The 23,058-nt window shown below is 36.5% G+C and overlaps 1 protein-coding gene across 1 annotated transcript in view; it reads right to left on the reverse strand.

Moving 5' to 3' along the window:
* DPP10 (dipeptidyl peptidase like 10) overlaps positions 1–23,058 on the reverse strand; it is an 846,520-nt gene that overhangs the window by 50,392 nt on the left and 773,070 nt on the right. The window contains exons 13-15 of the mRNA XM_049889192.1: positions 20,135–20,242; positions 1,042–1,133; positions 649–696 (exon numbers count right to left, since the gene is read on the reverse strand). Coding sequence (XP_049745149.1) covers positions 649–696; positions 1,042–1,133; positions 20,135–20,242 — 248 coding nt within the window. The remainder of the gene's footprint in view (positions 1–648; positions 697–1,041; positions 1,134–20,134; positions 20,243–23,058) is intronic.

The raw sequence follows: 23,058 nt of genomic DNA on the forward strand, positions 1-23,058 counted from the left end.
TTCATTTTAACACTAAATGGATGTGATCGTCTGCTCCAATTATGAATATAGCTTTGCATTTAGAAACATCAGGCAGATGTAAATATTCCCCAAGCACTGCTTTATTTTAGTAAGCACCAAGCATTCCTGGCTTAAATAGGGATGACTCCACCCACAACCATTTCAATGGATTTGATGAAATATGGAAAAAGGGAAGGCTTCCACTTCATACACTCTGCTAAGTGTTCACAATGGTTTTATGACGTTCAGGAATAAATTACATGGGTGCCACATTAATGCACTGAAAATTCAAAAGGTGGCTTAGCAAAAGAGGAAGGGCTTGGGGAAAATGCATATCTGCTGTGACTGGGAAGCTGGGAGATGCAAGTCACACCCACATGAAGAAGACACTTTGAGACTGTAATAGAGGATCAATGAGAAAATGGAGCCGCAGGGGAGAAAGTTGCCTCCCTTCAAGCTGCAACCCTTTAGGTTTCCAAAGGTATGGAGCCAGAGGACTGAACCAAGACTATGTGGTGTTGCCATACAGCATTGGCTTTCCTTTAACCATGTTGAAAATACAACTTCAGATGTTCCTCCCTTCATTTGGCCGAGTGGATGGACTTCGAGAAGCTGACCTGTGGAGAAGGAGCCTTGCACACCGCTTACCTGTACAGCTGCCTCCCTCTGGGAGAAGACTCCGTGCTCAGAAAGTAACTGCCCGAAAGAAAAAAGCACACACGTATCAGGCACACATCTAGTTTTGCCAAGCTGAGTTTTTAATTGAATTCTCAAAACCATCAAGAACCAGGCAAGGGCTCTTCTGTTGTTCAACAACAAGGCTTTGATCCATTTGGAAACCTTTTTTTTTTCTGTATTATAAGATCATCCCACTTTTTCCTATCTCTCTCAATCTCTCCCTATCCCTTATGTTAAGGAAAAGATTGTCCTTTACATGCTACATTCTTTTGACTAGGACCATGGTAAGCAAAACATAATTTTGGTAGAAAAGATGTCATTTTGACTTCCAGGGCCTGACTAGACAACCAAATAGTCGCTCACATTTTTTGAGTGTTTTCATCGTATGCCAAGATCTTTATCACTTCCCAGTTTCCTGATGTCAGATGCCGCACGGTAATTTGATCACTTTTACTCTGCAAAGAGATAGAAAGTATTGATTTTGTTTTTATTTAACCAGCTCTACCAAACTCGAAAGCACGGACTGCCTGTGTCACTTTTATTTCTTTAACTCTTGGCTAGCGTTCAGTTTATCATTTTAAATCTCAAGACCGGGTGCACATCTATATAAACAAAGACTTAGGCAATGTTGGTGCATCTATTCCTGTGCTGCCACGAAACCTGTCAGAAAAGGGCCCTCTGTGAGCATCACCTGTACATCTTCTCGACATCGGCATTTGGTACCAACATGGAACGTTAATCACTCTTGTCTAAAACATCATCAATGGTGTAGTTTGAACAGCTTTAAATAAAAAACTCAGGAACGACCAAAAAAAAAAAAACTTTATTCTGAATAAAATACTCATAGTTACATGCTTTTTAACTTTACATTATGTGCGTTACTATCAGATTTGCTATCTTCACTCAGTAATTAGTTCTGAGATTAATCTACTTTGAGGTCTATAGTGATAGCTCATTTTCACTGCAGTATGGCATTTTACTGAATAAAATATAATTTATTTGTTCTTCTGACACTTGTTTCCAAATTTTTGCTCTTAAAAAGAAGTTGCCTATGAATATTCCAATTAATGTCTCCTCAAGCATATGGCAAGGCTTTTTTTGAGGCAAAAACCTAGGAGGGGGCTTGCTTAGTCGTAGAATATACATGTCTTGTACTTAACTAGACAGCGACAAAGTAATTTCCAAAGTTGTCTCAATTTATATTCTAATAACACTATGAATTTCCATCATTCTACATTTTCACTACTTCCTCACCAACAGTGATTATCATCAAAATATTTAATTTTTGTCGATTGAATGAGTTTGAAAATTTACCTCATATATTTTGTTTTTATTTAGAAAATGCTCAAATCTGCAGAAAGGTTGAAAAAATAATACAATGAATACTCAGAGGATTTTTACCTTGATTCACCAAGGCTCTACATTTTAAGTATCTGCCTTCTCTCTATTTTGTTTGCTGAATCATTTAAAGGTAAATTACAAACAGAATAGTCCAGCCTTAATTCCTTCAGCACACATCTCTCAAGATGAAAATTTTTTTACTATATAAGCATATCTTACATTACATCCATGAAAATTAACATTAATTCAATATCCTCTAATACAGTCAATATTAAAATGTCCTCCACTGCCCCAAGTAATTACCTATAGCTCTATATCTTGACCACACAATCAAGGTTACCAACACTTCAGTCTTTTAAAGTAAAACAATCATTTCGTGTTTTCCGTTTTTCACAACATTCATTGGCTATGTTTTAAAGGCTCTTGGCCAAATTGTCTTATAGAGCTTCGGACATGTTGGGTGTATCTGGTTTTCTCATGATTTAATTTAGACGAAACATTTTTGGCAAGAATACTCTGTAGGTGATGTTGTTACCTCTCCCACTTCATAGTGGAGGCACCTCATTACAGGTTTCCCACACATAAGAATATGCTGTTTGAGTGGAAACTGTCAGATCTATTCACTGTAAAAGTACATTTTGCCTTGTACTTAAAAAGAAGGTAGTACTTGCACATTATGTGAATACCCTTTTCCCAATCACCTTTTCATTCAGTAATTCTGAACACCCATTGATGACCTTTCCCTGAATAAATTATGATTTCACAGTGATTTCCTTATTGGAATATCCCTTCTGTATTTATTAAATAGTATTCTTCTGTAAAGAAGAGCTTTCTCTACTTTTTCCTCTTGTACGTGCTCACTCTCTATCTCCCTCTTCTCCTCATATTACTAAAAACTCAAGCTTTTTTTTTTTTTACTGGAATATGTGAATATTCCATTACTGTTGATACCCTTGGCAGTGCTGAAATTCTCAGAATGTAACTAGTGGGAATCCCTTCATGACAACCACTCTATTCTTTGAACATAATTACATTAGCCTTTAAGTACTTCCTTGTTATCTGCACAGTGAAATGTTCCAAGATCATTTTACTTTCTCTGTCCCATATCTGCAACCAATCATTTCTCCAGGAAGACCCAGTTCCTTCCAGTGGATTGTGGTATTTAGATACCAAGATTTGAGTTTAGGTGTTCTCATTGCTACTGGGATGCTAGGCCCTTTAACTTCCAGGCCCTTTAAGATGACATACATACATACGTCAATTTGTTAGATGGATAGAGATATTTCCTTATGTTCTCTTTTTGTGTATGTGTATACATATACATATATATATGTATGCATAGTGATAGTCTAATTAAAATTCCTACCAGTTTGATTTATTTATTTGTTTCTGTTAGGACTTAAATTTAGGGTTTGATTTTTATTCTTTTTATCTAGTTTTCATTTTAAAATATACTCATGATTCTAATATATACATTACATAAAGTATTTTACTGAGAAAAATCTTATTTTCATCTCACTAATCACATGTGGAATTTTCTTCATTAGCTTCTTATTTATCTTTATTTGTTTAGAAAAAACACACAAAACAAATGAATAACTGTGATTATAAGTGTAACCTCAAATTCACATAAACATATAAATTAGAGAAAGTATGGGACTTATTCCATATCAATTTTCGGAGCTCTTTCATCCATTTTATTCCTAATAGTTCTCCATAGTCTGGAAGTACCACAATTCATTCAATTAACTTTCAATGATGCATATCTCAAATAATGCTTCAATGATTAACTCTCTGTGTATGTATGTGTATGTTGTTGTTAATTTGTTAGGTGCCATGGAATTTGTTCCAACTCATAGTGACCCTATACACAACAGAATGAAACACTGCCTGGTCTTGCTCCATCCTCATCATTGTTATGCTTGAGCCCATTGTTGCAGCCATTGTATCAATCCATCTTGTTGAGGGTCTTTCTCTTTTTCACTGGCCTTCTACTTTACCAAGCATGATGTGTCTCTCCAGGGACTGACCTCTCCCGATAACATGTTCAAAGTAAGTGAGACGTAGTCTAGCCATCCTTGCTTCTAAGGAACATTCTCGTTAGTTCTTTAGGCAGTCCATGGTATATTCAATATTCTTCACCAACACAATTCAAAGGTATCAATTCTTCTTCGGTCTTCCTTATTCATTGTCCAGCTTTCGCATGCATATGAGGCTATTACAAACATCATGTTTTGGGTCAGATGCACTTTAGTCTTCAAGGTGACATCTTTGCTTTTTAACACTTCAAAGAGGTCTTTTGCTGCAGATTTGCCCAATGCAATGTGCAATGCGTCTTTTGATTTCCTGACTGCTGCTTCTATGGGTTTTAATTATGTGCGTGTGTATATATATATATATGTCGGAATCAACTCGATGACACTGGGTTTATATATATACATATGTATGTGTAAAATATGTTATTATATAGATATAACTAAAATATGTTAGTATTATATAGATATTACTGTCCAGCTTTCACATGCATGTGAAGCAATTAAAAACACCAGGGCTTGGGTCAGGGTAACCTCAGTCCTTAATACTTTAGCGAGATCTATTGTAGCAGATTTGCCTAATGCAATGTATCAATGAATAAGGAACACCAAAGAAGAACTGATGCCTTTGAATTATGGCGCTGGCAAAGAATATTGAACATATCATGGACTGCCAGAAGATTGAACAAATTTGTCTTGGAAGAAGTACAACCAGAATGTTCCTTAGAAGCAAGAATGGCAAGACTATGTCTCATATACTTTAGACATGTTGTCAGGGGGGATCAGTCCCTGGAGAAGGACATCATGCTTGGCAGAGGGTCAGCGAAAAAGAGGAACACACTCAACAAGATGGATTGACCCAGTGGCTGGATCAATGGGCTCAAGTATAACAACTGTAAGTATGGCACAGGACTGAGCAGTGTTTCGTTCTGTTGTACATAGAGTCACTATAAGTCAGAACTGACTCGAGGCCACCTAACAACAACAACATTTACATATGATATATAACATGTAGGAGTATATCTTCAGGATAGTTTCCACAGTTAGAGTAGTATCTTTCTGCACACCCACCAGCAATGCAGAATGTCTATATTCCCATGAATTTGTTAAAGGGGCCATTGTTCTATCGTTCAGTGTCTGAATGTTTGCCAATCTGAAAGGTAGGAATGGTGGTGGGCTGGAAACTGTGATGTGCCTACAAGAACCTCATTCTGGAATGAAGGACCGACTGCCCCAGCTGCTATAAGTCCTGCTGGAGACCCCAGGTTGGAAGGCACTCAAAAGATGACTGGGGAAGAGCTGCCTCTTCAAAGGAAAGTCGACCCTAATGACATGGATGAAGTAAAGCTTTTGGGGCCTTCATTTCCTGATGTGGCATATCTCAAAATGAGAAGAAACAACTGCAAACATCCATTAATAATCAGAACCTTGAATGTATGAAGTATGAATCTAGGAAAATTGGAAATCATCAAAAATGAAATGGAATGCATAAAGAACAATATCCTAGGCATTAGTGAACTAAAATGGACCAGTATTGGCCATTTTGAATCAGACAATCATACAGTTTACTATGCTGGGGATGACAACTTGAAGAGGAAGGGTGTTACATTCATCGTCAAAAAGAACATTTCAAGATCTACCCTGAAGTACAATGCTGTCAGTGAAAGGATAACATCCATACGGCTACAAGGAAGACCAGTTAATACGACTATTATTCATATATATGCACCAACCACTAAGGCCAAAGATTAAGAAATAGAAGACTTTTATCAGTTGCTGCAGTCTGAAATTGATCGAACATGCAATCAAGATGCATTGATAATTACTGGTGATTGGAATATGAAAGTTGGAAACAAAGAAGAAAGATCAGTAGCTGGAAAATATGGCCTTGGTGATAGAAACAATGCCAGAGATCAAATGATAGAATTTTGCAAGACCAATGACTTCTTCACTGCAAATACCTTCTTCCACCAGCATAAACAGTGACTATACAAATGGACCTCACCAGATGGAACACACAGAAATCAAAATGACTACATCTGTGGAAAAAGACAATGGAAAAGCTCAACGTCATCAGTCAGAACAAGGCCAGGGGCCGACTGCGGAACAGACCATCAGTTGCTCATATGCAAGCTCAAGCTAAAACTGAAGAAAATCAGAGCAAGTTCACTAGAGCTGAAATATGAGCTTAAGTATATCCAACCTGAATTTAGAGACCATCTGAAGAATAGATTTGACACACTGAACACTAGCGACCAAAGAGCAGACGAGTTGTGGAATTACATCAAGGACATCATCCGTGAAGAAAGCAAGAGGTCACTGAAAAGATAGAAAAGAAAGAAAAGTCCAAGAAGGATGTCAGAGGAGATTCTGAAACTTGTTCTTGAAAGTCAAGCAGCTAAAGCAAAAGGAAGGATTGATGAAGTTAAAGAACTGAACAGAGGATTTCAAAGGGCAGCTGGAGAAGACAAAGTACTATAAAGTCATGAGCAAAGAGCTAGAGATGAAAAACCAAAAGGGAAGAACACACTCGGCGTTTCTCAAACTGAAAGAACTGAAGAAAAAAATTCAAGCCTTGAGTTGCAATAGTGAAGGATTCTATGAGGAAAATATTAAATGACGCAGGAAGCATCAAAAGAAGATGGAAGGAATACACAGAGTCATTATACCAAAAAGAATGAGTCAATGTTCAACCATTTCAAGAGGTGGCATATGATCAGGAACCAATGGTACTGAAGGAAGAAGTCCAAGCTGCTCTGAAGGCATTGGCGAAAAACAAGGCTCCATGAACTGATGGATTATCAATTGAGATGTTTCAACAAACACATGCAGTGCTGGAGGTGCTCACTCATCTGTGCCAAGAAATATGGAAGACAGCTTCCTGGCCAACTGACTGGAAGAGATTCATATTTATGCCTATTCCCAAGAAAGGTGATCCAACCAAATGTGGAAGTTATAGAACAACATCAGCAAAATTTTGCTGAAGATCATTCAAAAATGGCTGCAGCAGTATATTGACAGGGAACTGCCAGAAATTCAGGGCGGTTTCAGAAGAGGAACAAGAGATATTGCTGATGTCTTATGGACACTGGTTGAAAGCAGAGAATACCAGAAGGCTGTTTACCTGTGTTTTATTGACTATGCAAAGGCATTTGACTGTGTGGATCATAACAAATTATAGATAACATTGCAAAGAATGGGAATTCCAGAATACTTAATTGTGCTCATGAGGAACCTTTACATAGATCAAGAGGCAGTTGTTCAGAAAGAACAAGGGGATACTGGTTGGTTTAAAGTCAGGAATGGTGTGCATCAGGGTTGTATCCTTTCACCATACCTATTCAATCTGTATGCTGAGCAAATAATCCGAGAAGCTGGACTATATGAAGAAGAATGGGGCATCAGCATTGGAGGAAGACTCATTAACAACCTGCGTTAGGCAGATGACACAACCTTGCTTGCTGAAAGTGAAGAGGACTTGAAGCACTTACTAGTGAAGATCAAAGACCACAGCCTTCAGTATGGATTGCACCTCAACACAAAGAAAACAAAAATCCTCACAACTGGACCAATGAGCAACATTATGATACATGGAGAAAGATTGAAGTTGTCAAGGATTTCATTTTACTTGGATCCACAATCAACAGCCATGGAAGCAGCAGTCAAGAAATCAAAAGACGCATTACATTGGGTAAATCTGCTGCAAAGGACTTCTTTAAAGTGTGGAAGAGCAAAGACGTCACCTTGAAGACTAAGGTGCGCCTGACCCAAGCCATGGTATTTTCAATCACGTCATATGCATGTGAAAGCTGGACAATGAATAAGGAAGACCAAAGAAGAATTGATGCCTTTGAATTGTGGTGTTGGTGAAAAATAGTGAATATACCATGGACTGCCAAAAGAACAAACAAATCTGTCTTGCAAGAAGTACAACCAGGGTGCTCCTTCGAAGCAAGGATGGTGAGACTGGGTCTTACATACTTTGGACATGTTGTCAGGAGGGATTAGTCTCTGGAGAAGGACATCATGCTTGGCAAAGTACAGGGTTAGCAGAAAAGAGGAAGCCCCTCGATGAGGTTGATTGATGCAGTGGCTGCAACAATGAGCTCAAGCATAACAATGATTGTGAGGATGGCACAGGACCGGGCAGTGTTTCATTCTGTTGTACATAGGGTCGCTATGAGCTGGAGCTGACTTGATGGCACCTAAGAACAACAACAATCACGTTACTGCTTCCTAATATTTTTTAAACTTAGTTTTTTTTTAAGATCATTTGTTTTGTCGGTCTTAAATAATATTCTTGGACCGTCATCTATGCAATAATACACGTGCACATTTTACCTTTTCCTTTCTCTTCTACTCTCATGAAGATTCCTGTCCATTGTCACAACCTGCACATTTATACAGTGCTATTCTACACTGGAAACCCTGGCTGCATAGTGGTTAAGAGCTACAGCCGCTAACCAAAATGTTGGCAATTTGAATCCACGAGGTGCTCCTTGGAAACTCTGGGGTGCAATTCTACTCTGTCCTATAGGGTTGCTATGAGCTGGAATCCACTCAATGTTTTTTATTCTGCACTTATTTTCACATTTGTTTTAGTTTTCAGATTCAGATTTTTGGAAGTATCGTCTCCTCTCGTAGTTTTACCAGGGAGGGATCATGAATAGAGTATTTCCTGAGTTGACTATCTACAATCACTTTTTTAGTAATTTGATTTTCAAAGGGTGGCTTGTATGGATAGAACATATTTGGCTCACACTTTATTATCTTGAAAATGCTGCTCGTGTACTTTCTTGATCTGCACGTCGCTATCAGGATGACAGGTGACAACCTGATTTTCTTTCCACTGTAAGAGAGTTAGTCTTTTTACCAGGAAGATAAATAGTTTATGTTTTGTTTTGTTTTTCTCTGAAGTCTAATAGTTTTACAAGGATACATAATGAAATTGGCAGCCAATTTTCCTAGATGTACAATAGGAATAAAAAAAAAAATTTTTTTTTTTTTTAGGAATATGTATTCCTTATTTTATAGACAGAGTGCTTTGGTTTGCAGAACGTTTTTCCCTTGCTTGTTGGATTATGGTTTTAAATGTTGCCTCTCTACCACTGTTTCATCTTCCTCTTTTAAGAACTCCAACTAAGTATCAGTTGGATTTTATTTTCCTGTCTTACATACTTATATATCTCTGATATATATATCTCTGATACTTTTTACTTCTTTTTTTCTTTTACATTTTATTGTCTGGTTTTTATTTCTCTCCTTAATACTCTTACCATGTTTTCAAGAATATCTATTTACCCTTGGTCATCTTTTAATTAGCTCTGTTATTACTTTGTGTTGTTTTTCAGTTTCTCCCACTAATGTCACTCTAAGTTTTTAAATTTCTCAGTTGACCCATCATTTCTTATTTGAAAATATTTATCATATTCAATTCATGTTGGAGTGTTTTTTTTTAATAACTTTTATTAAGCTTCAAGTGAATGTTTACAAATCCAATCAGTCTGTCACATATAAGTTTACATACATCTCACTCCCTACTCCCACTTGCTCTCCCCCTCTTGAGTCAGCCCTTTCAGTCTCTCCTTTCTTGACAATTTTGCCGGCTTCCCTCTCTCTCTATCCTCCCATCCCCCCTCCAGACAAGAGTTGCCAACACAATCTCAAGTGTCCACCTGATATAATTAGCTCGCTCTTCATCAGCGTCTCTCTCCCACCCGCTGACCAGTCCCTTTCATTTCTGATGAGTTGTCTTCGGGGATGGTTCCTGTCCTGTGTCAACTGAAGGTCTGGGGAGCATGGCCGCCGGGATTCCTCCAGTCTCAGTCAGACCATTAAGTTTGGTCTTTTTATGAGAATTTGGGGTCTGTATCCCACTGATCTCCTGCTCCCTCAGGGGTCCTCTGCTGTGCTCCCTGTCAGGGCAGTCATCGATTGTGGCCGGGCACCAACTAGTTCTTCTGGTCTCAGGATGATGTAGGTCTCTGGTTCATGTGGCCCTTTCTGTCTCTTGGGCTCTTAGTTGTCGTGTGGCCTTGCTGTTCTTCATTTTCCTTTGCTCCAGGTGGGTTGAGACCAATTGATGCATCTTAGATGGCCGCTTGTTAGCATTTAAGACCCCAGACGCCACATTTCAAAGTGGGATGCAGAATGATTTCATAATAGAATTATTTTGCCAATTGACTTAGAAGTCCCCTCAAACCATGTTCCCCAGACCCCCGCACTTGCTCCGCTGACCTTTGAAGCATTCATTTTATCCCGGAAACTTCTTTGCTTTTGGTCCAGTCCAATTGAGCTGACCTTCCATGTATTGAGTGTTGTCTTTCCCTTCACCTAAAGCAGTTCTTATCTACTGATTAATCAATAAAAAACCCTCTCTCACCCTCCCTCCCTCCCCCCCTCGTAACCACAAAAGTATGTGTTCTTCTCAGGTTTACTATTTCTCAAGATCTTATAATAGTGGTCTTATACAATATTTGTCCTTTTGCCTCTGACTCATTTCGCTCAGCATAATGCCTTCCAGGTTCCTCCATGTTATGAAATGTTTCAGAGATTCGTCACTGTTCTTTATCGATGCGTAGTATTCCATTGTGTGAATATACCACAATTTATTTACCCATTCCTCCGTTGATGGACACCTTGGTTGCTTCCAACTTTTTGCTATTGTAAACAGAGCTGCAATAAACATGGGTGTGCATATATCTGTTTGTATGAAGGCTCGTGTATCTCTAGGGTATACTCCTAGGAGTGGGATTTCTGGGTTGTATGGTAGTTCTATTTCTAACTGTTTAAGATAACGCCAGATAGATTTCCAAAGTGGTTGTACCATTTTACATTCCCACCAGCAGTGTATGAGAGTTCCAATCTCTCTGCAGCCTCTCCAACATTTATTATTTTGTGTTTTTTGGATTAATGCCAGCCTTGCTGGTGTGAGATGGAATCTCATCGTAGTTTTAATTTGCATTTCTCTAATGGCTAATGATCAAGAGCATTTTCTCATGTATCTGTTGGCTGCCTGAATATCTTCTTTAGTGAAATGTGTGTTCATATCCTTTGCCCATTTCTTGATTGGGTTGTTTGTCTTTTTGTGGTTGAGTTTTGACAGAATCATGTAGATTTTAGAGATCAGGCGCTGGTCGGAGATGTCATAGCTGAAAATTCTTTCCCAGTCTGTAGGTGGTCTTTTTACTGTTTTGGTGAAGTCTTTAGATGAGCATAGGTGTTTGATTTTTAGGAGCTCCCAGTTATCGGGTTTCTCTTCATCATTTTTGGTAATGTTTTGTATTCTGTTTATACCTTGTATTAGGGCTCCTAGGGTTGTCCCAATTTTTTCTTCCATGATCTTTATCGTTTTAGTCTTTATGTTTAGGTCTTTGATCCACTTGGAGTTAGTTTTTGTGCATGGTGTGAGGTATGGGTCCTGTTTCATTTTTTTGCAAAGGGATATCCAGTTATGCCAGCACCATTTGTTAAAAAGGCTATCTTTTCCCCAGTTAATTGACACTGGTCCTTTGTCAAATATCAGCTGCTCATACGTGGATGGATCTATGTCTGGGTTCTCAATTCTGTTCCATTGGTCTATGTGTCTGTTGTTGTACCAATACCAGGCTGTTTTGACTACTGTGGCTGTATAATAGGTTCTGAAGTCAGGTAAGGTGAGGCCTCCTACTTTCTTCTTCTTTTTCAGTAGTGCTTTGCTTATTGGAGTGGTTTTTTACAGTGTTGTTCTGCTTCATAGTTATTTTGTTTGTTTGTTTGTTTTGTTTTGTTTTACTCTTATTTTCTGTTTTCTTTGCGTAGTAACTTTGTATGGCTATTGGCAGCCATACTTTGTTCTTTTTAAATATCTTGGATTTTCTAGGACCTCTATCCATAAGGCTGGTGAAGGGTTATGTGACTTACTAGGTTTCTATCTATTACTAGTTCATAAAGGAGGGCTTCCTTTATTAGGCAGTAACATTAGAAATGGATAGGGATAGTCTGATTTCTTATAAACTTTTTTTTCCCCTGTAGAAAGGATCCTTAATTTCTATCGTTTGATTTCATCCTTTCCTTCACCACTAACATTACAAGAGAAAATACCTCTCCCTATTGAGTTCCTTCCTGCTCCTTCAGAAGTCGTCATTCTTCAAAACTACCATCTCTAGTTTTGTGCATATTCTAGCTACTGCCTTTTGATTTCCCATCATTTCCTCACTGATCTGTACTCTGAACTCCATCATAAGTTCAGTTTCCATTTGAGCATAGATCTGTAGCTAGATGTTCTGCCCCCATCTATTGATCTTTTTGCTCTTTGCTCTTTCACATGACTTTGAGAATTAGCTTGTCAAATTAGAAACACACACACACACACATACACACACACATATCAGTATTTTGGAAGGAATTACATTTGGAGCTGATATCTCTAATATATTGAGTTTTTCTATCCATAACCATGGTATTTTGTCTCCATTGTAAAATCTACTTGAGTATATTTAGTTATAAATTTATGTTTTTTACTAGAAAGATGCCATATTTCTCACATACATATTCTTAGGCACTTATATGTTTGTTGTCGTTGCATACTGTTGGAGCAGAAACTAAAAGGGTGTTTTATAGTCCACGATTTGTATGTGGAAACCCTGATGGTGTAGTGGTTAAGAGCTATGGGTGCTAACTAAAAGATCAGCTGTTCAAATCCACCAGGTGCTCCTTGGAAACCCTAGGGGGCATTTCTACCCTGTCCTATACGGTCGCTATGAGTCAGAATTGACTCAATAGCAACAGTTTTTTTTTTTTTTTTTTTATAATATATGGTAATCGAATCTTCCTTTGAACAATTTTCAGTGTCTTATTGGTACACATCTCTATCTCAACGTCTCTCTAAATAGTCTATTCCATGTTCTTAATGGGAACTCCATAGCCTATAAACTGATTAAAATCCACAACAAGCATGCGATTTCTGTATTTCAAGTGCTTTGCCCAGTGTCTTATCCATCACAGTGCTTTTTAAGTACCTGATGAATTAGAGTATAAATGCAAAGATGAAATGAAATTTCTGGGATTTGACACAGGCACAAACCAAATGAAGGTGGACATGGAGCTCTGAAGTCAGATATTTTATTGTTAAATTTCCACAGGACAATATCTTAGTGGATGGGTTCCTTAATCATTTCCAGGCCCTGATTTTTTTTCTAAATTTTATTCATTTTGTTGTTGTTGTTGAGAATATACACAACAAAGCACATACCAATTCAACAGTTTCTCCATGTAAAATTTACTGACATTAATTACATTCTTCAAGTTGTACAATGATTCTCACTCTCCTTTTCTGCTTTGTTTCACCCTCATTAACATAAAAACAGTGCCCCTAAGGTTTTTTTTCTAATCTTTTGAATTGTTGTCACTTTCATCCCATATAAATAGTTCTTCATAGAGTATAATGTTCAAGACAGATCTTTTTAATAGTTAAGCTAAATTATTATTTGGTTTTAAGAAGGCTTCAGGGGATAGTTTAGGTTTAATGTTTAAAGATTACCCTAGGGCAATAGTTTCAAGGGTTCATCCACCCTCCATGGCTCCAGAAAGTCTGGAGACTATGATAATTTGAAATTCTGTGCTGCATTTTCCCCCTTTTAATCAGGATTCTTCTATGGAATCTTTGATCAAAATACTCAGTAACGGTAGCTGGACACCATCCAGTTCTTCTAGTCTCATGGCAAAGAAGGCAACTGTTCATAGAGGCAATTAGACACATTCCATTTCCTCCTCCTGTTCCTGAATTGCCTTCTGCCTTTGTTGGTCCAAGTGAGTAAAGACCAATTATTGTGCCTTGGATGGCCACTTGCAAGCTTTTAAGACCCTAGGTACTACACAATGAACTAGGAAATAGAAGTATTAAACACTTTATTAGGCCAGTTACCTGGGAAGTTCCATGAAACTATAACCCTAAACGTCCAAATCAAGGAACCAAACCCCATGAGTGTTTGGTTGTACATAAACAACCTTGGCAGCTATTCTTTTTTTAATTGTTGTTGTAAATATATCTATCACACATATTTTGCCAATTAGACTTTTTACAGGTGCACAACTTATTAACAGCAATTACCAATAATTGGCTGTGTAACCCTACCCTTAATCAGTGCGATTTTTCCTTCACTGCAGGCCCCGATTTTAAGGAAACAAGGGGCCAAATTTCAACGTATATTTGATGACTCATTTCAGAAAGAAAAAAACTAAAAAATTCGGGAAATTTTGCTCAATATCTGTAAATATCTGCAGATGCATTTGGTTCACAGACTTCTTGATTGATTATTTCCTGTTTTTCAGGGAATTTTGGGGGGGTGCATGTGTGTGTGTGTTTTAAGGGCAGAAGTGTGGCCACCTTAAATGTGGTCAGGTGCAAAAAGCCAATGCTTTGAATATTGCTTGAAAACACCGTACACAAGAATAAAAATTATATACTATTCACCACAATGATCTCTCTAGGATCAAAGTCTGATTCTTTTAAACTTTGGATCAAAAGATGTCTGGTTCAAAGTCATAATAGCAACCACACAATGTTTTGGTTTCACTTTAAACGTCTGTAATTTATACCTACATGGGCAAATTTGACCTGGGGATAAGCCAAAGTTTCGTTTCAAGTAGAATAGCATTTATACTTATAAGACTCTTAGTATACTTCCCAATAACACATACCTGATTATGGGATAGCAGCAAGCATATTAAATTTGAATTGAATTCTAGGTAAATAAAGCCAATACCAAACATAGAACATTGCAGCCAAGAAGACACTATGTTAATAATAAACATCAGACTTCATTTGTCTTCACAGAGGAGTGGTTACACTTAAGATAATTTTCCATTCACCTTCAGCAGGTATATAATCTCAGGATAGACAATGTAACAAAGTAGGAAAGAATAACCATTTTTACTCCAGAGTCAGAATTCCTTTCTTCCACGCATCTGTTCTCGCTACTACATGAACTTGGTAGAATAGAAACACTAATTACTGATATGAAACCATAGTGGCTTTCGACATGACCAATATGGTACACAAAACCCAGTGCCGTGGAGTCGATTCCAACTCATAGCGACCCTATAGGACAGAGTAGAACTGCCCCATACTATAAATCGAACTTATATTTCAATTTCATTTTTAGAATAGAAAACAAACTAGTAATTTAATTCGTTATCAAAAGAGGACTGAAAATCTGGGATGCAAATAAAGTGTTTCTATTTGGGACATTAGTCATCAGACACCTTTCCTTGAATTGATGGGGTTAAATTTTATTCAATGAGGTTAAATCTTAACTTTATATTTCTAAGTTGAAAATATATTGGTATCAGTAAAAGTTTAGTGACACATGTGCTTTTTAATGAGTGTTCATTCAAATTTCTTACATTAAATTCTGTTTAACTTTTACACCTTCTAAATAAGGAAAATGCTGTAGCACTTAAAAAATTATTTTAATTTACAGTTGATTCATCACATGAGGTGAGCTAAATTGTTTTCAGACAATGACCTAATCAGATATAGCAGTGAAATTTAATGAAATATTTTATTGGGTTGATTAGTTGGATAGAATTGTGGATGAGGGCATGCTATTTTACACAGTATTTATAATGAATAATGGAATTTAAAATTGTTCCAAGTGAAATCATCAGCTCTCAAGAGCAAAACTTGTTGGTGAATAGAGAAGGTAAATGGATTCACCAACATATAATTTTTCATTTAACACAATTTTGAAAGATGCCAGGGCAATTGCTTGTGCTCATGAATCCGAACCACTTAACATGATTGAAACTCTGCTATTCCATATTTAAAAGAGAAAGGTGGCCATGCTTTAGACAAAAAAAAAAAAAAAAAAAAACTTCTCTTAACTGTAGTCTGAATTAGCAGAATGTTACATTTCCAGAAATGTGGATTTAAACATTTAGAATTCTAAATAAGAAGGCTTGAATGCTATTTTTGAGGGAGATATGGGATGTGATCAAAGTTTAATGGTTTGAGATAAAATAAGTTTTACATCAATGTTTGGTTCAGGAAGTACATAAACTGAAATTAATATTGCATACTGCACACTCCTTTCAGAAAAATTGTCTTGAATATACAGATTTATCCTGAATGGGATAAAGTAAAAGTACAGAAATACTCATGAATTCTGCTTCCACATATTTGTAATGAAAGTAAACTAGCAACATGTATATAAGCCTTAGAAATATTTTAGTTTTGATTCACGAACTCCAGTACTATCAATGAATAGTACTAAAGAACTAATCTATGATATAAATTTTATGCACAGTGCCATCTATAATTACAACATATTACCACTGAAGTAATATTGAACCATAATAGGTAACTATGTACATCCAGTCAACCGAATATGAATCTTCTAAGGAACTGTTTCACAAAATGATTTAGCAGGATGGAAAAGGTATGCATTTTAAAATTAAAAAACCAGTAGGCAATACTGCAATTTTCATATAATTATAGCCATGTTTAAAAGGAGGAAACTGGAGGAAACACATGTAGTTTCTACTTTGGGGAATTGGTTTAACAGCATCATATTGTAAATGAGAGGCGGGAAAAAAAAAAAAAAAAAACCTAAAATATTTGTAATGACAATCTTCACTCTCCGTAATGAAAATAGCCTTTAAGCGTTGAATTTGTAGCTTGGTCTCTAATTAATGGTTTTTATCTGCCTACGGATTGTGTGAGAGAGAAAAATACTTGCAAAAATTTATTAATTTCAGGTAGTAAGACTACTACAAACAAATAAATATTTTCAGTAAATTGCAAAGCTTTCAGGTATAGCTAAGTGTCAAGTATTAAAAAGGTGGTTTTCCTAACTGTGGGCTGCTGAACCCCCAGTTCTCGTCATTTCTCACTCTCTGGGCATGTAAGTTTTAAGTGGAATACTGTCGCATAACAAAAGAAGGAAGAAAGGGTTAAATCATCCTCATGGTCGTCCTGCTGGCATTGTTGCTTAGATTATAAATTAATATAGTATTTTTGGAGAGCCAATTTGGTACTATTGGCTAAAAACTAAACACATATATACATAAAATCCACCCTGGTATGCTTTGATATCTAGAAATTTATTTTTAAGGAAATGATCCTAAATAACAAAAAAAATTTTAATTATAAGAATATTTATTTCAAAGTCATTTATAATATTGAAAAGTAGAAATAACTGCAATGATGAATAAAACTGGATCATTTAAATACATTTTAGTGTGTCTACTTGATGGAATGTTAAATAGTTATTAAGATCACATATAAGAACATATTAAATATTAAGACTACTAATAAATGATGTGAGAAAATTCTAAGTTAGTCCTTAAATATTACATATATATGTGTGTGTGTGTGTGTGTGAAATATATATTTTTACAGTTTGATTGCAATCTGTAGGAGAAAATTTTATGTTTTTAATGTAAAACAGAATTAGAACTATATATGCCAATTGATTAACAGTGCAAGAATGTGGGATGATGAGATTATGAGTGGGTTTTTATATACCATTATTCAGTTTCGATTTTCCTCCATTTTCTAGACTGTACATATAAACCAAGAAAACAAAAAACAAAACTGTCTCTATCAGATCAATTCTGACCCATAGTGATCATGTAAGGACAGAGTAGAACGGCCCTATAGGCTTTCCAAGGAGCAGCCGGTGGATTCAAACTGCTGACCTTTTGGTTAGAAGCTGTATCACTTAACCACTGCTCCACTAGGGCTCCACTGTATATATAGCAATCATAAAAGATTAATAAAAGAATGAGTTTTTATGTTAGATATTATATTGAGATAAAGGGACCCAAACTACTTACTCATATTGTGTGTCTACATGTATGTGGGAGTATGTGTGTGTGTTCATTACATTGAATTGCATTTACCTAAGCACTGACCTCTGACTTACTAACAAAGCAGATTTCATTTTAGCTACATTGCCAAATGGGCATAAATAACCATGTAGTCCTATTCACTGAGAGGCAAACCACAACCCCCCTGAACTGCAACCACAAAAGATACAAATGTTTTCTACTTCAATGAAAGCTTTAATTTCCATATAGAGGAGGAATAAAGTAGATATATCTGCTCTATCAAATTGGTCTTGTGAACATTTCAGAAATAATGGATTAGACTGCACATCAGGCTGGTTTGACTGGAGGACAGAGGATAAACCAAAACAAACAAACAAAAAAACCAAACCTGTTGCCATTGAGTTGATTCTGACACATAGCGACCCTGCAGGGCAGAGAAGAACTGCCCCGTAGGGTTTCCAAGGAGCGGCTGGTGGATTTGAACTGCCAACCTTTTGGTTAGGAGCCAAGTTCTTAACCACAGAGCCAGCAGAGCTCCAAATCTTATAAAGAAACTTCGTTACTTACATAAATATCTCAATTCACACATGCCAGCATCTCCCATACCACACTTTTTAAAATATATAATTTTCCTTCCTAATTTTTGAATAATTTTCTTCTTAAATAGGTATTATACACCTTCTCCTTCCCTTCACTGTACCTTATAAATAGGTATATAATCTTGACCACCTGAGTTTACATACAGCTTTGTGGATATAAAATACTGGGATCTAAAAAGTCAACAAAACACAGTTATCACGTTTGGACTGTGTGCTTTATATTTTGGGCCAGAGCACTGCCTTCATATTTATGATAACAAATCTTACTCTTAGCTAGCAAATTTAATCCAATAAATCAGATAAAGCAATTCACTAGTGAAGTTCCTTCAGTTCTCCTAAAAAATGAAAATCTTTCCTTAATCTCAACCTCTTGATATAATCCTTAATAGCTGGATATCAAATTATAAACAATTCTATTTATATACAAATAGATGCATTTATTTCAAACACAGTGTGATAACAATTATACATTTGTCTATAACCCTTTTTTCTACCTTAATAATATGTTATAAAAATCAGTCTACATTTATACTATGGAAGTTACATATGTCCCAAATTATTTACATCAGGCTTGATTAAAATTAAAGTTAAAATCATGACCAATTATTTTAATAGCACAGACCTTGGATAAGTGTTAAATGTTAAGTTATTGAAACATGATTTTGAGAATTCAAAGCACGGAGTTATCCAAAACATATATATATATAGGATGGTAAAGTCTTGAGAATATGCAGAAATGAGAAGGTTCTAAGGACATAAAATCAGATGGTTTGGAATAGGGATCTTTAGCCAGATTTATATTTATCTTTATCTCGTGTTTGAAATTGAGTCTCGAATAGTCTGCTTGAAAGATTCTCCTATGAGATTCCAGTTTAGCCACGATGGTTTATTTTCTCATGAATGTTTGTCACTAGATATGAAGTTCAAATTGACTCATCAAACTTGTCACATTTAAACTACTCATTATGAACTCACTGATTTTTTACAGTTAAATAAACCTGTGTAAATTGTTAAGCTCCTCTTGAATTTGGAGGAAAATATAAACTTTCCCCCTCCTTTTTTTTTTGGAGAGTCCAAAAAGAAAAAAAAAAAAAATTGTAGCACAGACTCCAATGTCTATTTGAGAACACATCAAAGAAAAGAAAAAAAACTATTTTAGCCTGTTTTTTAACTCTACATTGTATCTCCTTGTGGGAGTGTGCCATAATTTATTCAACTATCCAATTTTTGATGGACATTTAAGTTGCTTTGAGTACTGGAAACTTTTATACCACTGTAAAAATATTACTTGTACAAAATAAACTGTATGCATTTATTGAAGGAACAAATCTTCTCTAGCTTGTTCTTAGGTCCTTGACAGTAGGGGTTGGATGTTTTTCGTCTATTAAATTCTATATCCCATGGACATGAATTCATTGCCTACATGTGGGGCTCATTAAATTTTGTCCAGTATTGAGACTGTTTTGTGGGAAGGTACACTTTGAATCCACAGCGGTGGATGACCACGTTCATCCTAGAACATCTTTCTCTGGGTCCAGTGAGCAATGCTGACTGAGCTGGATTATGACTTGGCTTTACATGTATGGAGTGTACGTTCAGATGCCACCGAAATCGGACCTTCAGGAACGTGATGGCAACATGACCAAACCATGGGAAGAAGCAGATACTTACCTGAACTAGGAACATAGCTATGTGGTGAAATTCTCCACGACCCCCTTGCTTGACAGGAACTGTCATAAAGAATTTGCTGCCATCTCTAGAAAACACAGGCTCTTCATTCTAAAATACAGAAGAGCATATAATGATCGCAAAATGGCATTTGAAATGTGTGTTGCCAGCTATTGGTGTTCATAGGTAAAGAAGAGGTGAATGTTCGTCTGTTCTGGTGTAGCAAGTACAATTTTTAATAAAATTTCTAAAATTCTATAACATTCAATATTTAATATATTGTCTGAAAACCTTTCACTCTGCAGCTGTAATTGCTTGAATGTATATTTCTGATGGTGTATCCACATATGTACTAGAAATATAAAAACCAAAATGTCCCAAAATTGGAGGAATCAATGGAGATCATTTAATTCCAATTTCCCATCCTCAGTGCCCACCTTACACACACACACAAACAGAAATGCCCACCACAACTGTGAATCCTAATTCAGTGTTTCTTTAATTCAATTCTAGTGGCACATTAAATCCATACTATTATTTTTGAAAATTAAATGATGGAAGCTCTGCATATAGATTGCTTTTACTTGCTTCAGGGAAGACATAAAGAAAATGAATTTAGCTGACTAGACGTTGAATCCTTTCCTGCTGGACTGGTGAGAATGACAATAAAGATCGTATGAAAGTAGGCTTGTATATGATTTTCTCTTTGGTCTTTAAGTACCTTACAAGGCCTATTTAGATGAACCAGCCCTTCACTAAGCTTTCTGATGCCATTTCTTTCCATTGTTTTTCTTTGTCACTGTGCTCCTACATGCCCCAGGACTTTTGCACTTTCATTCCTACTGTCTGGCTCTTTCTTTTATCTCCTTTATGTCTGTGATCTAATCAATGTCAGTGAGGTATTCCCTGATCACTCTATGCAAAGGGCGATCAGAGAAACAAGATCACTCCAACCCACCCAACATTCCTTATCCCCCTTTGCCTTTTATTTTCCATTGCTTCTGACTCATAGAGACCTTATAGGACACAGTAGAACTCCCTCATAGGGTATCCAAGGCTATAAATCTTTATAGAAGGAGGTTGCCACATCATTCTCCCACAGAGGGGCTGGTGGGTTCAAATCTCCAACCTTTTTGGTTAGCAGTCAAGAGCTTACCTACTGTGCCACCAGGGCTCCTCCCCTTCTGCCTACTTTCCTTTTTGCTTCCCACATCACCTAACAGCATCTGATCTATTACATTTTATGCATGTTTGTATGCATGTATATAGGCATGCATGCAGTCTTCCTCTAGAATGTAAGTCCCATAAAGTAAGAACCTTATCTATTTCATTGCTGTCTTTCTGGGACCTGGTACAGTGACTGTCACATAGCTTGTGCTCAATAATTATTTAGTGAATAGATAACTATTTTAATACTCTGAGGAGTCTAATTCTAATTTCATGAGTACGAACAGTTCTTGATACTAATATAAGAGTAATATCATCCTTTCTATCTCACTGACCCGTATGAAAGTATTAGTTAATGCAGGTAATCAATCTAAGACTTTAAAGTAATATTCAACTCAGGGACTGGAAAATTGTATTACTGAGCATATAATCAATACTGATCAGATATTTGAATAATTGGGCAAATCATGTCTGTCAACTATAGTAGAGTTATTAATTCTATTTGTCTCTTATCCTTATGAAATATCACTCTTTTTTCCTCTGAACATGGTGTTTCTCCTGCTTAGAACAACCTTTCTGTCTCCCTTTCTGTTCTAAATTCTACTCATATTTTATTTCAACTCACAGGACAGAGATCCTTTCCAAATTTCTCTTGTTAGGGGTCTTACCTCGTAGATTCTAAAAGTACCCTGTATTCACCTCTATCATTGCTTTCCTTATACTCTACTATATTCATCTAAGCATGCTGATCTCATTCACTAGGTGATTAGTAATTAAGTTTTAAATTTCCCTTTTGGGCTACATTGCATAGGATATAGTAGGTGTTTACCATTTTCTTGCTGAATGAATGAATGCATGCAAGAAATGGGCAAAGATATTTATGATATCAGCCTATCCGTCATCTTTATTTCCAACTATTGCCTCCTCCCTTGCCATTCTGTCCTCATGCTTCATTGAAAAACAAAGTGCTTTTTTATGGAATGGGGGTATCTGAGCATTTTCCCTTTCACATCTCTCCTCCCCCAATTTTGGGGTTTTAGAAGTGATTCAGAAAAGGAAGAGATGAACGTTGCAATGTGAAATGCAAAGCTGGACTTATGACTCCTCCAGCTAGATGATCTCTTGCCACAAACACACAGATCCATGCAGAGCCTCCCCTGCAATCAAATGAAGGAAGTAGAGATGATCCACTATCCACTTCTATGACCGTAACCAAGTCAGTGCTTGTGACACATAGGGTGATGAAGTGGGCATATAAAAACTCTATCTTTAATGCAAAATATTATTTACTGGTGACCTCAGCTATAAATCCCTTGAAAGCAAGGCCAAAGATTTCCACTTCTTTCTGTTCTTCCTACTACCCAGGAGTGATTTCGTGATAATTGCTATCTCAGAAATCTGCTTCATCTAATTACTACTACCATGGCCATCCTTTAAATTTCATCTAATTCTAAGTGTTTCATACAAACTCCCCCAGAGCTTCTGAGAAAAAGTCAACTGTGAAAAACCACCAACTGAATTTTCTTACTGAATAATTGAGAACTTGTTGCTTTGCTTTAAAAAAAGTATCTATTAACCATTCACAGATTGGGATTCAAACTTAGGTAGCATAATCATAGAAGAGCCTGCATTATGTAGATATGTGTTAGACAATTATGAATGCCACTAGGAATAAAAACAGGTTTAATAATGCAAGACTATTCAGAATATATCCATACCCATTCTATTTTTCAGTGTGTTTATTTTCAGTAACTTAATTT

The sequence above is a fragment of the Elephas maximus genome, chromosome 6 (genome assembly GCF_024166365.1).
Source record: "Elephas maximus indicus isolate mEleMax1 chromosome 6, mEleMax1 primary haplotype, whole genome shotgun sequence".
NCBI classification, from domain to species: domain Eukaryota; kingdom Metazoa; phylum Chordata; class Mammalia; order Proboscidea; family Elephantidae; genus Elephas; species Elephas maximus.